Source organism: Xenopus tropicalis, chromosome 9, assembly GCF_000004195.4.
Source record: "Xenopus tropicalis strain Nigerian chromosome 9, UCB_Xtro_10.0, whole genome shotgun sequence".
In the NCBI taxonomy this organism is placed as follows: domain Eukaryota; kingdom Metazoa; phylum Chordata; class Amphibia; order Anura; family Pipidae; genus Xenopus; species Xenopus tropicalis.
In genome coordinates, this window is record NC_030685.2 from 44,630,405 (window position 1) to 44,643,522 (window position 13,118).

Genomic DNA, 13,118 nt, shown 5'->3' on the forward strand with positions numbered 1-13,118 from the left:
TCATTGGTTCATATATTGGTTTGGCTATCCATGTCTTCTTCCATTTTTTGTCCAAAGTCAAGGGCTGTCCTTCTTCTGTCTTTGATGGTTGCCTGTTTTCTATTGACATTTCTGTTGTGGGACAAATCTGCAAGTTTTGTTCTTGCTTCCATTGCATCCATTTTAAAATGTAACCTTTTTGGACGGAATGCTGTGGCTTTGCTGTGGAAAACCTCTATCGCCCCAGTATGACAAAAATGCTGCAAGTGTTCGATATTCTTTTCAAAGCGAGGGTCATTGAATATGGTGAGCAGGCTCTTATAAGATGGATCTGATTTTTTTAATCCACTGGATTACATTTGTGTCTCCCTCTTTTAAAGGGTTGTGTGCGCACCCCCAAGTCCATCTCCCCATTTATGGATACCTTGGATGTGATAGAGGGCAGAATTCCACTTTTCTTTGAAAAAGACCACCAAAAATGATGTACAAGTGGCTGTATTCAATCTGACAGTAGTTTGCTTTGTCTTCTCTTGCTAGCAGAAGTAATTTTTTTTGAGACTTTTTGTGAAGTGCCAGGTATCATACTGATGAATTATAGTCATAAAGTCATCTTTCATCGCTTTTTTGATGCCAGCATGCCTTTCCGTTGCCACTACCTGCACACCATATCTATTCATTAGGAGTTTGGTCAAGCATTTGCAAAAGGCCTCTTTTTCCAATTTGCCTGATGTTTTGTAAAATTTCAGTGTAGTTTTTTCAGAAATGACATCCATCATTGAATAAATGCAATATTTAGCACAGTGTCCCGGGCTGTAATATTGAACATCACCAGCAATGCAAAGTGCCTTGTCAGACAGTTGGGTGTGCAAAAACTCCTTCTCTAATTGCCATTGTCTCTGTATAGCTGGAAACAAATATTCACGTTTATATTTGTAGTAGGTAGTTTTTGAAATATGTATTAATCTCAAAATCTTCAACATGTCGTCCATTTTTTGAAAAGTAGATCCACTGCATATTATTGCACAACTTAGGAGGAGATTAACAGCAGGAACATTTTTAACTCTTGGTTGGCTCTGCCACAGCTGAAACTCATGGCCCTAATGCAGGTGGCTGTAACTGAGAGGGAAGATCCGATTTTTTTGGTAATTTTTCTATAGGTGAGGTACATTCAATTCTGAAGCCACATCTTATTCTGAATAAGAGATTGTCCAGACAAGATTCGAAGACCAAAAATGTGTGCTCCTTTATGAAATCTTTTTCTTTCTTCTCCTACTCTTCTTCTTCGATGGTTGGTTTGGGTCTGGCAATCTCTCATGAGGTTATTCAGTTACATTGGTAGAGGAGAATTTAAACCTGTTAGAAACAGAATGGCAGCCTTTTTGGGGATTTGTACATTACAGTGAAGGTTCAGGGAGTTGTGCATGTGATTGTTAATGATGCTGGGGAGCAGGTTACAATTGTGATAGATGGGCTTGGCTACAGGGTTTCTAGAAGATGCAGGGCCCTCAACAACATAGTCTTCTGTTCTTGGTCTTTTGGATGGTGGACATATGACTGGCTCCACTGAGGTGTTAATCTCTTCAAAGACTGTAGGTATTGCGCCTTTCTTCAGAATTTGTGTTCTAATGGTAACCAGTGCTATAGAATAGGCAATATGTGAACCCCTGCTTACTCAGCACATAATGCAGCCAACTCTACACTTCGTGTATGAAGATTGAGAATCAACAGATTTGCTAGAATCTGCTCCCTTCTGTGTCCGCACTGTGGGTCACTTTGTTGGCTTTAGTGCAGACACCGATTTTTTTTTCTGGCTCCCTTCTGCCTTTCTAGCCTTGTAAATGTGAAACACGGTAAATTTACAAAATAATACTGTGTATTTTGCAAAATTCTAAAAGTTTGGCTACAACAAAAGGGTTAACTGTGAAATATTTCTAAAATGGTGATGTGGTACTTAGAAAGATGCATGGACTAGAATAGTACAAATATTTAAAAAACAATAATGTCATGTATGAAGGCCAGGTCCCCCAGTCTAGCACATCTAGACAGTCTGACTTTCATCTCGTAAAAGCAAATCCCACAACAGGCTGCCATTCTGAATCTAGCATGTTTACATCCCCTCTGCCCGTCTAACTCAATAGTAAGCCAGCTTGCCCAGCTTCACATCTCCAAGAACAGGCTGCCATTCTAATTAGCAAGCTAGAACTCTACATTTATTCTGCAAAAAGCTTTACCATACCTGAGTAAACAGACCTAGAAGCTCCCTCCATTTGTTGAAGATAGCAGCTGCCAGTTTAGCTTGGTCTCTGTAGCTTCAGTGATGTAGCTCTAGCTGTTGGTAGCTCAGATCACACATTCTGATGGGAGGGGGATTGAATCCCTATGAATTCTTATGAGGGTGGAGCAGGAGAAAGGAGAGAGAAGAGAGCTGTGCGAGAGTAAGTCTGATACCGAAGTATGTGTACACAAAAGAAGAAAAGAAATCCTGTGTTTCTTTTGACTCAGTGCAGCTTTTCTGTAAGTGCTTATGGCTGTATCCTACATAGACCTTTCTGATAAAGCTTACTTAGTTTTTACCTTTCCTTCTCCTTTAAGAAGGTGACCACTCTGTCCACAATACAAGCAAAAGCCCAGAGTCCTTCTACATGCCCTCTCCTCTGGGGACAGACGAGTGGCCCCTAATTGCAAGGGCTTTTTGGCTTGGGAACTGTAAGGACTACTGGGAGACCGGCGCGTGTTCGTACCTAGAGTTGCGCCAGTCCATGTTTTCTTGTAGTGAAGCACGCTCCTGCGTGTGGCCGTCCTCGGCGTGCACTGGCCTGAAGCATGTGCACGCATGCGCATCGACACTGGAGTGGTGATGTAATCTTTTGGCACCAAATTCAAACTTTAAAAGCGCTATTCAGGTTTTTTTCCTTGCCCAAGCTGGTTCTGTGACCACTCTGTCCACAATACAAGCAAAATCCCAAGGTCCTTCTATGTTCCCTCTCCTCTGGGGACAGATGAGTGGCCCCTAATCGCAAGGGCTTTTTGGCTTGGGAACTGTAAGGAGTACTGGGAGACCGGCGCGTGTTCGTACCTCGAGTTGCACCAGTCCATGTTCTCTTGTAGTGAAGCACGCTCCTGCGTGTGGCCATCCTCAGCGTGCACTGGCCCGAAGCATGTGCACGCATGCGCAGTGACACTGGCGTGGTGATGTAATCTTTTGGTGCCAAATTCAAACTTTAAAAGCGCTATTCAGGTTTTTTTCCTTGCCCAAGCTGGTTCTGTGACCACTCTGTCCACAATACAAGCAAAATCCCAAGGTCCTTCTATGTGCCCTCTCCTCTGGGGACAGACGAGTGGCCCCTAATTGCAAGGGCTTTTTGGCTTGGTAACTGTAAGGAGTACTGGGAGACCGGTGCGTGTTCCTACCTCGAGTTGCGCCGGTCCCCATTCTCCTGTAGTGAAGCACGCTCCTGCGTGTGGCCGTCCTCGGTGTGCACTGGCCCGAAGCATGTGCACGCATGCGCAGCGATACTGACGTGGTGATGTAATCTTTTGGCACCAAATTCAAACTTTAAAAGCGCTATTCAGGTTTTTTTCCTTGCCCAAGCTGGTTCTGTGTAACTGGTTTCTAGCTAAGCTCTTTCTGTGATTGATCTACTGGTTTTTACTTTTTTACTTGCCTGACTTCTGATTTACGACTCTTTGCTGCCTGCCACTGACCTTTGCCTGACTTTGATTCCGTCTGATCCCTTCTGTACTGCATTTCTGAAAAATAACCTTGGCCGAGCATAGGATCCATGTCAATCCCACCGCAGAAAGGCCGGGGCCCCAAAAGGGTGTCGGTGAACACCGAGGTCGGCAAGACTCTCCTGCCTTACCCAAGAGATTATTCCTGGCAGTTTCGGGCTCCTATACATACAGTCCGTAACAGTTAGCCTGGGCCAACATGGAGCCCTCTCACACTGCCACTGCTGGGTCCTTGGAGAATGTCTTGGAAGTGCTCCTCAAGTGCCTGGAGTTTCAGGAGGCTCAACAGGCTCACCTCTCCCAGTCCATTCAGCTTTTCACCTCCCGTCGGGATTCCCCCCACGGGGCGCAAAGTGCTTCTACTCCATTTCCTCAGGTTTCTGCCCCAGTTAGTATAGTATCCAAGGCTTAATTCTACAGTTAGTATTGATGTTAATATATATAGTTTATGTATGTGAGTGTATAGATAGGTCAGTAGAGGTTTGTGTGTGTTGGGTTTACTTGAAAGAGTTGTACTTGATGGACTATGTAATTCCTCCTGCTGTGGTACAGCATTCTAAGCCAAAGATTCCTGGTCTTATGTGCTATGTGGGGGATCCTAAGGTTTGCAGCGGATTTCTGAACCAGTGTCTCATCCAATTTGAACTGTCTTCTCTCAAGTTCCATGGTAAGGCATTGGCGTGGACGTCACCACTCGGGGAGTGAGATGATCCCTTAATTCACAACGCTTTGGATTTTATTTTTACTTTTCGTGAGATCTTCGATGCCCCTGGCTGAAAGATCAATGCCTCTGCCCACCTGTTGGAGATAACTCAGGGCACTATGTATGCTATGGAATGCGCCACTGATTTCGTACTTTGGCGGCCAAAATTTCCTAGAACAATGATGTCCTGGTCACAACCTTCTGGCAAGGACTGAATGAAGATAGCAAGGATGAATTGGCCGCAAGGGATTTGCCTGCACAGTTTGAGCAGTTAGTGTCCTTTGTTATCCGCATTTACACCAGAATTAAAGGAGAAGGAAAGGCTAATAAAGAGTTAATCTCAAACTGCAGGCATACCTTCAGTTGTCTCAATAGTGCCCTTAAGTCTCCCCATATTTCACCTGTTCAGATGATCAGAAGCCAAACAGGAAGAAAAAACGCTGAGCTGTGTAAAGAAAGTTCCCATAATGCCTCGTTCCTGCACAGACACCCAGACCAAGTGAACATGCTCAGTTAGTTAGACTATGAGTTAGCTTCCTACTGATCGGCTCAGATTCACATTCCTAAGGGGGGGAGTAAGTTCTTAGCATTCTTGAGGGAGGAGGAGCAGGAGAGAGGAGACAGCAGAGAGCTGCTTGTCTCTGGCACATGAATTACAGAAACAAGAAATCTTTTCACAGCGAAGTCAGTGCAGCATTTCTGTGAGTGCTTATGGCTGTATTTACATAGACCTTTCTGATAAAGCTTACTTAGTTTGTTCTGTAGACAGTCCCAGAAATCACAAACCTGTAGGTCACCTGCTCCCTTGGGGCTGCTTCCTGAATCCTCTTCAGCCCTGAGTTTTCAAGCTTACTCATCTGTCCCAAGAAAAAAAGGACCCGTAGAATGTCCGCGGGTCTTTGTTTCTATTGTGGACAGAGTGGTCATCTCCACTTTTTCCCCTCCTTTGCCTAAATGCTATCTCGAGTTCTGTGATGTCTTTGAGTAAAAGAATGCTGAGACTCTCCCGCCACATAGGCCATATGATTGCTCCATTGAACTTGTCCCTGGCACTATCAGTTCAGAAAAACTCAAGCCATAAAGGAATACATCCAAGAGAATGTCTCCAGGGGCTTTATTAGGAAATCTAGTTCCCCTGTGGGTGCTGGCTTCTTCTTCGTCCAAAAGAAAGATGGGAGTCTCAGATTGTGTATTGACTACTATGGTCTTAATAAAACCATAGTCAAGAATCCCTATCCACTCCTTATAATTCCAGAGCTGTTCAACAGATTAAAAGAAGCCAAGGTTTTCTTCAAACTTGATCTTCGAGGCGCTTACAACCTGATCCACATTCACCAGGGGGAAAAGTGGAAAATTGCTTTCAATACCCGTGATGGCCACAACAATATTTGGTCATGCCCTTTGGGCTGTGCAATGCCCCCACTGTCTTCCAAGACTTCATAAAGGACATATTTTGTGATATGTTGCATTCGTGTGTTGTTGTATACCTTGACGAGATCCTGGTGTTTTCCTCTTCCTTGTCAGAACATATTCCTCAAGTCAAGTCTGTGTTACAATTGCTCAGAGAGAATAATCTTTATGCTAAACTGGAAAAATGTGAATTTCTCTAAGTCTAAGATCTCCTTCCTTGGGTATATTGTTTCTTCCTCCGGCTTTGAGATGGTTCCTGCCACGGTTTCTGCAGTTATTAAGTGGCCTACTCCTGTAGGACTGGCACAAAAGGAGCAAGGGGCCTACAGGATAGTGATTTCTGGGATTGCCTCTCTTTATTCCAGGTGTCAATAAGGATAAAAAGGGACACTATTCAAACTGTGTAGGCAAATCCCTTGCAGCCAATTAATCCTTAATGTTCTCATTCAGACCTTGCCAAAAAGCTGCAAAAAGGGCATCGTTGTTCCAGGTGACTTGGCAGCCATAGTACAGAAATCAATAGCATATTCTGCAGCATAATGCCCTAGGTGATCTTCAAAAGGTGGGTAGAGACATTGATCTTCCGGCCAGGGGCATAGAAAATCTCACAGAATGTGGAGATAAGAGGAATTGTGAATTAGAGGATTATTTTGTTTTCAAAATGGTGACGCCCAGGCAACCATTTTACCGTGAATCAAGGCAATAATGTATGCTACCTTGGACTTTTCAGAGGGGAGAGCTCAGACTGAATGAGTCACTGATTTCGGGACATACCTCAGGATCTCCCGCATAACGTATAGGAGCAGGAATCTTGGGCTCTGAAGATTGTACCACGGCAGGAGGAGTAGCTGTGACAGGAAACTGAGGAGGTGGAACAGAAGCACCTTGGAGGGCAGGAGGCAAAAACCTGAAAGGACTGGGATAGGTGAGCCTGTTGAGCCTCCTGGATCCTGGAGAAGCTTGTAAACTGCCAGAATTAACCTCTAAGGTGTAACATGAGAGCCCTGCCAACCCTGGTCTTCACCTAAGCCCTTTTGGATCCCTGGAACTTTCTGCGGTGGAATTGACAGAGATCCTACACACGGCCAAGGTTAATTCAAATATGTAGTACCAAAAGGATCATGCAAAGTCAGATTCAAGCAATGGGTCAGTGGCAAGCAGCAAAGATTTGTAAGTCGAGGACAGGCAAGAGTCAAAAACCTGCAGAAATCAGTACAATATGAGCTTTAGCAAGGTCATAATACACCAAACCAGCTTGGACACCAAAACAAGGAAGGAAGCACTATTTATTTTTTGAATTTCACACCAAAGTTGACGTCAGCGGTCATGTGCGCACGCGTCGGTGCAGAATGCACGCAGGAGTGTATCTAAGCAAAGGAGCTCGGGGAACAGTGTGCTTAGAGGAAGGAACGTGTGCCGGTGCTCCTTACACTCTGATGTTTTCAGGCCAAAAAGATGTTTTGATGTTTTTGATGTTTTCAATGCCCAACAAGGCATTGTCTTATATAGGCTCACAGGTGGCTCTATCACCATCTGCTGACTAAACCTGCATATACCTTAACTATCTATGACAGGCCCATTGTGTACCCTCCACCACATTTCCTGACAAGCACAGTTTGTCCCCTTACACCACATTTCCTGACAAGCACAGTGTGTGCTTGTCATGAAATGTGGTTGAAGGGGACACACTGTGCTTGTCAGGAAATGTGGTTGAAGGGGACAGTGTGTCCCCTTCCACCACATTTCATGACATGGCAAGTGTGTGGCCCCCAGCATTTCATGACAGGCAGAGTACTTCAAGTATGTATCATGCCAAAGGTACCCATCGTTTTGCTCATTTTGTCTATTTACTCTTATGATCAGTACTCAGTCACATAGGAATTTGGAAAATTGGAAGTTTAACTTTAAACCTTCTTCCAGCCAAGGCTGCTTTATAGTACCATGGGGTACCACTGCCCCAAGAAATTTGTGACAGATTAACTTTCAAGCATGTGAAGTTCAATATAGTAAGGTACACAATGAAGAAATGGTCTGTGCTTATTGAAGTAGACATGATGCCCAAGTGTGCCACTCTGGACCAACAGCCCTGGGAGCAGATAAATGACAAAATGGTAATGCTACATGTAAAATAGCCTCTCATTTTTCATTTTATCCATGTTTTGCTTTCCTCTCCCACACCTCCCCATTACATTTCTCTACCCATAAAAGAAAAAAAAAAATCACTAAAGTTTGAACTGTACGTGTTGCATTCAAGCTGTAGCTGAATGTCCACTTTTTCAGTTCATCAAGCAATGCTTAACAATTGGCCTGTTAAGTCTGCCGCATAATAGAAAACTTTTCACTGCAGCTCAGATTTCTCCCTTCTCTAAAATCAGCTTTCAGGGAGATTTAACTGTGCACCACCCAAACAAGCAACAACACTCAATGCTGAATTTAGAGAGGCACATGATCTTAGCTGCAGTAAAAGTTTTGCATTACAGGAAAGGCTTGGCAGGCTGTTTGCTAAGCACTGCTTGAAGGCAGCAAGGTCACTGCAGGCTTGGCAGGAAGGCAGGCATTCACATTGCAGTTATATTTGTTCCACCATCAAATGGTTATTGGCCCCATAATTTTAAAAAAAAAAGTTAAAATGGGGTTAAATGTTTGTGGAGACTATGACCCCTCTGTTCCATCACCTATGGGTGCCACAATAGACTCTTTTGGGGGCAGTGAGATATTAGGGTGTTATGAGACCCCAAAAGGAAGCTGTGTCCAGCAATGTTTCTTTAACAACTAATGTGTGTTTGGTCTGTTATTGGGATAGGTACATATCATAAATTATATTGAATATGCTGCAGGTAAAACACAAGCAACACAAGAAAGAATAAATAAGGGGTTATCTATTAATTTAAGCATTAAATATTTTCTTTGCTTCTCTTGAATGTTTATGCAACTCCTTATCATATCATGTATTGTACTAATAAATATTTATAATGTGAGACTGTATAGTTCTTTCCTATCTAAGGTTACTATATGGCACTGCAGCAAACAAAGTACGGAGCGACTACTTCCTGAACTACAACCGCAGGCGTTTTAAACAGCGAACAACACCAATCAATGTAAGCGTTGCAAGAATCAGTCCCGAAGACGTAATACCTTCCAATCAAATCACTGTTTTCATTCCATGACCAGGAAATACTGAAGTGTATCCGAGTTTTCTTTCGTTTGTAATTGCACGCTGTGTTTTGCCAGAAGATTAGTTTCCCATTCATTTTGTTAGCGTGGATTTATTTAAAGGCCTTTCTATACAAAAAATGAATCCGGTCAGTGCAGTCTTTAACAGCGTAGTTTTAGTTCTTCTTGCCTTGGGAGTGAACGATGTTTTCTTCGCCTACGAGTCTAGCAGGTGCAGCATGACCTACATGTTTGAGTACCCCGAGTACCAGGTGAGTATATACGATTTGTTATGCTTTTACTTATTAAACGCTGCTACATTTACGCAGCTTTCTACAGGATAAATGCATTTAAAGTACCAGCTTAGTATATATATATTTATAGTAAATATTAAATTCGGAGTCTAATATATATATATATATATATATATATATATATATATATATATATAAATAACGACACCATTTGGTCCAAAAGAATACCAGTTGTCAGTAAATATTCCCGAAAAGGCTGGTGGTAGATTCTCAAGAACATGTGCAGGAAAATGATATATAAAAGTTAGTTGCAGTTTGTCTATTTTACATAGGATCTCGGCCTCATCTCACAGACCGATCAGTGGTCTCAGTTCATAAAAATCAGTGCACGAGCAAAATTCATAAATTAGCATCACAGTAAGACCAAAAAATTCACTGCGCAATTAAAATATACTTATTGATCCTGTTGTGTACGCCTGTTAAAGGAGAAGGAAAGGTAAAAACTAAGTAAGCTTTATCAGAAAGGTCTATGTAAATACAGCCATTAGTACTTACAGGAACGCTACACTAATTTCTTGTCTCCTTTTTTCCTGTGCCAGAGTCTGCACAGCTCTCTCCCCTCTCCTGCTCCCCCCTCCAATTAGAATGCTAAGAACTCCCTCTGAGCCATACAGCAGGATGCTTCCTCATAGTCTTACAAACTGCACATGTACAGGGGTCTTGGTGCAGGAGCGTGGCATTATGGGAATTTTGTTTACAGAGCTTAGTGGGGGGGTTTTTCCCATATGAGGCTTCAGAACATCTAAACAGGCAAAATATGGGGAGACTTAAGGGCACTATTGAGAGAACTGAAGCTATGCCTGTAGCTTGAGATTAACACTTTATTAGCCTTTTCTTCTCCTTGAAAGCAAAGTCCATTCTGCCACCCGGTCCAGCATAATAATTTCGAAGCATATAAGGCACGGTTTGATGAGATCCATAACATTGCTGGAAATTCTAGCATATTTTATATTCTATTTTTATATTAGCTTCAGAACCTAGATAGCGAAAATCTGGATTGGTCAATTTGAGAGAGGCATAAACAGGATGGTGAATTCCCATGTTTGCATTTTAAGGGGACTGAGTGCTTTTGCAAACTGTCCTAACACTGTCCATGTAGATTGGAAAGATCTATAAAATACTGTTATGTTTTTGCAATTTTTTGTTTGATTTTAGTAGCAGATAATCTTGGATTTGGGGCTCCAATGTGCACGATGTTCACTCCTTGTTGAGAGGGTTTCTTACATACGGTACTGAGATGTTTGCTGTAGCACACATGGTTGGACAGGGGCTCTGATTGAATATTTTGGTTTGGGGTGTAACTTGGAATGTAAGTTTTCTGGACAAAAGGTTTTCTACGAGGCATAAATTATCCATATACTTTTTGTGTAAAACGCCATGTATATGAACACATCACATATTTATAAAAATAATAGCACAACCAAGATGGTAATTTCTTACACTGAATAAATAGTTTTGTTTTGAGATCCACTGGAAAAATCTTAATGTATGGCAAACTTTAGTCTCTGTGCTGGTGGGGATCTTGTCTGTACTGTGGTGTAGGGCTCTGATACGTCGATGACACTAGGGTTAAAATACACATACAAGGTACAGATTTTCACTGAACACATCAACACAGTGAACCACAACAACTGCTTGGTAAGTCAGAGAGGGTGGAAAGTTGGAAATAGAGGTCTACAGGAAACTAACACTATCATGCTAGAGCAGTATGGCATTGCAAGAGTTACCTCCAGAAACTCTAGAAACATTTGGACTCAGACTCACACAGATACCATTAATTAGATGTGCGACGTGGGACTGCTGAAATATGACTCACTTATCTGGGTTAAAAGACGTTTTGGAGCCAAACCATTTGGGCAATGAACCTGGGACAGTTTGTAAATGTATTAACTTCTTGTTTGTATGTAAAGAGAAACTTATGTTTATATGCTAATTAACTAGTCAGCTGCTACCAGGAGAGCGTGTTTGACTGTAGTTTAAAGGAGAAGGAAAGGCTAAGTCACTTGGGGGTGCCAAAATGTTAGGCACCCCCAAGTGACTTAGAGCGCCTACCTTGTACCCCGGGCTGGTGCCCCTGTACGGAGGGAACAGCACCAGCCCGGGGTAGCTGCCGGCGCTTCCTCCTTCCTCCTTCCTCCTTGCTTGCGCGCGCATGCGCAGTAGAGTGAAAAGCCGAACTTAAACATTAAAGTCGGCTTTTCACTCTACTGCGCATGCGCCGGCCGGCGGATTTCGCCGGCAGCGCGCAAAGGAAGGAGGAAGCGGTGTCTACAGGTGCCCCGGGCTGGTGCTGTTCCCTCCGTACAGGGGCACCAGCCCGGGGTACAAGGTAGGCGTTCTAAGTCACTTGGGGGTGCCTAACATTTTGGCACCCCCAAGTGACTTAGCCTTTCCTTCTCCTTTAACCCATTGGCTGCTATAGTACTTGTTGAATTAGTAGAAGCTAACCCTAACTACAGTGAGAGAAAGTGATATATTTTGTGTATTTGGAAATACTACCTTTTACAGAGAGCAATGGAATAATGATATTAGGTTCTATCACCTGCTAATGATCAATGGTGGCAGTGACTAAATGTTAAGGGTGCTGGTATGCTTTGAGGTATCTGATGTTAGTCTAGCCTGGGTGTAAGGTGACTGAGTGTAACCCCTCATGGCCACATCCAAGGGTCACATGTGACTGAGAATGTCCCACCATCCACTAGATAACAAAATGGGGGTTACCAGAACCCTTCACCACAAAGCAGACAAGATCCCCACCAGCACGGAGGTTATGCACATCATCCCCCCCCCCCCCCCCCCGGGTGGGTCCTGTACACAATCTATAGGCATACATTTAAAGAACGAAGTGGGATGCCTAGCTTGCAACCAATACTGAGCTATAGGTTGTTTAGAGATGTCATGTTTAGTGTTATGTTTTGGATTTGGATCAATGGCTGCTCTAATTATGGATCGATTGATACTTATCCTTTCCCTAAGCTGTCTGTTTGTTTTCCCACAATAAATGAGCCCACAAGGGCATTTGATTACTGTATGTACACAACATTTCGCAAGGTACACGGCAGCCTATGCTTAATATGATAAGCCTTGCCACTGTGAGGATGAAAGAACTTACCACCAGTAATTAGAGTACTGCACACAACACCGTTTCCAAATCTAAAGGATCCTAGTCTGTTTATTGGTATACTTGCTTACCGCATCCGAGGGAGATAACAGAGTCCTTAATTAAGGGTGTACGGGCATTGTATGCAACAGTATAAGGGCTCTGGGACATGGGGAGATTAGTCGCCCGTGACAAACTCCCTGTTTCAGTGAAATCGCGCCGCCGCGTATGCCATTCCACCGGCGATTTACATTTTCGCCGGTGGGATGGCATTTCGGGGAGATTAGTCGCCTGAGACACAGGAGATTTGTCGCGGGCGGCTAATCTCCCCGTGTGCCAGAGCCCTAATACAGAGCATTCTTCGCAGTATCTCTCTTTGTTTTTCCTGGATCTCCCTTAATGACCTCCAATCTATCAAGTGACAAGGCCCATTGCTTAACATCATGGATTAATCCCCTTGGATAACCTCTTTGAAGAAATCGCAAAGCCATCTTAAAGGACAAGGAAAGGCAAAGTCACTTGGGGGTGCCAAAATGTTAGGCACCCCCAAGTGACTTAAATTGCCTACCTTTTACCCCGGGCTGGTGCCCCTGTTCGGAGAGAACAGAAACGTTGGAATTTTTTCAATAAAACCACTTTTTCTTTTGTATCAAGTCCCTATGTGTGCGGCACTCTTTCTATTATATATTATATAATATATATATAATCTATCTATCTATAGAAGAAG

The 13,118-nt window shown here is 43.2% G+C and overlaps 1 protein-coding gene across 4 annotated transcripts in view; it reads left to right on the forward strand.

The window, feature by feature from the left end:
- Positions 1-8,888: 8,888 nt before the first annotated feature.
- Positions 8,889-13,118, forward strand: part of pgap1 (post-GPI attachment to proteins 1) — a 308,887-nt gene continuing 304,657 nt past the window's right edge. For 2 of the 4 annotated variants that reach the window (XM_031892786.1, XM_031892788.1), the window contains exon 1: positions 8,889-9,249. In XM_031892786.1, the coding sequence (XP_031748646.1) occupies positions 9,118-9,249 (132 nt within the window). In that variant the 5' untranslated portion in view covers positions 8,889-9,117. The remainder of the gene's footprint in view (positions 9,250-13,118) is intronic. The other 2 variants (XM_031892785.1, XM_031892787.1) reach the window with 1 other exon arrangement.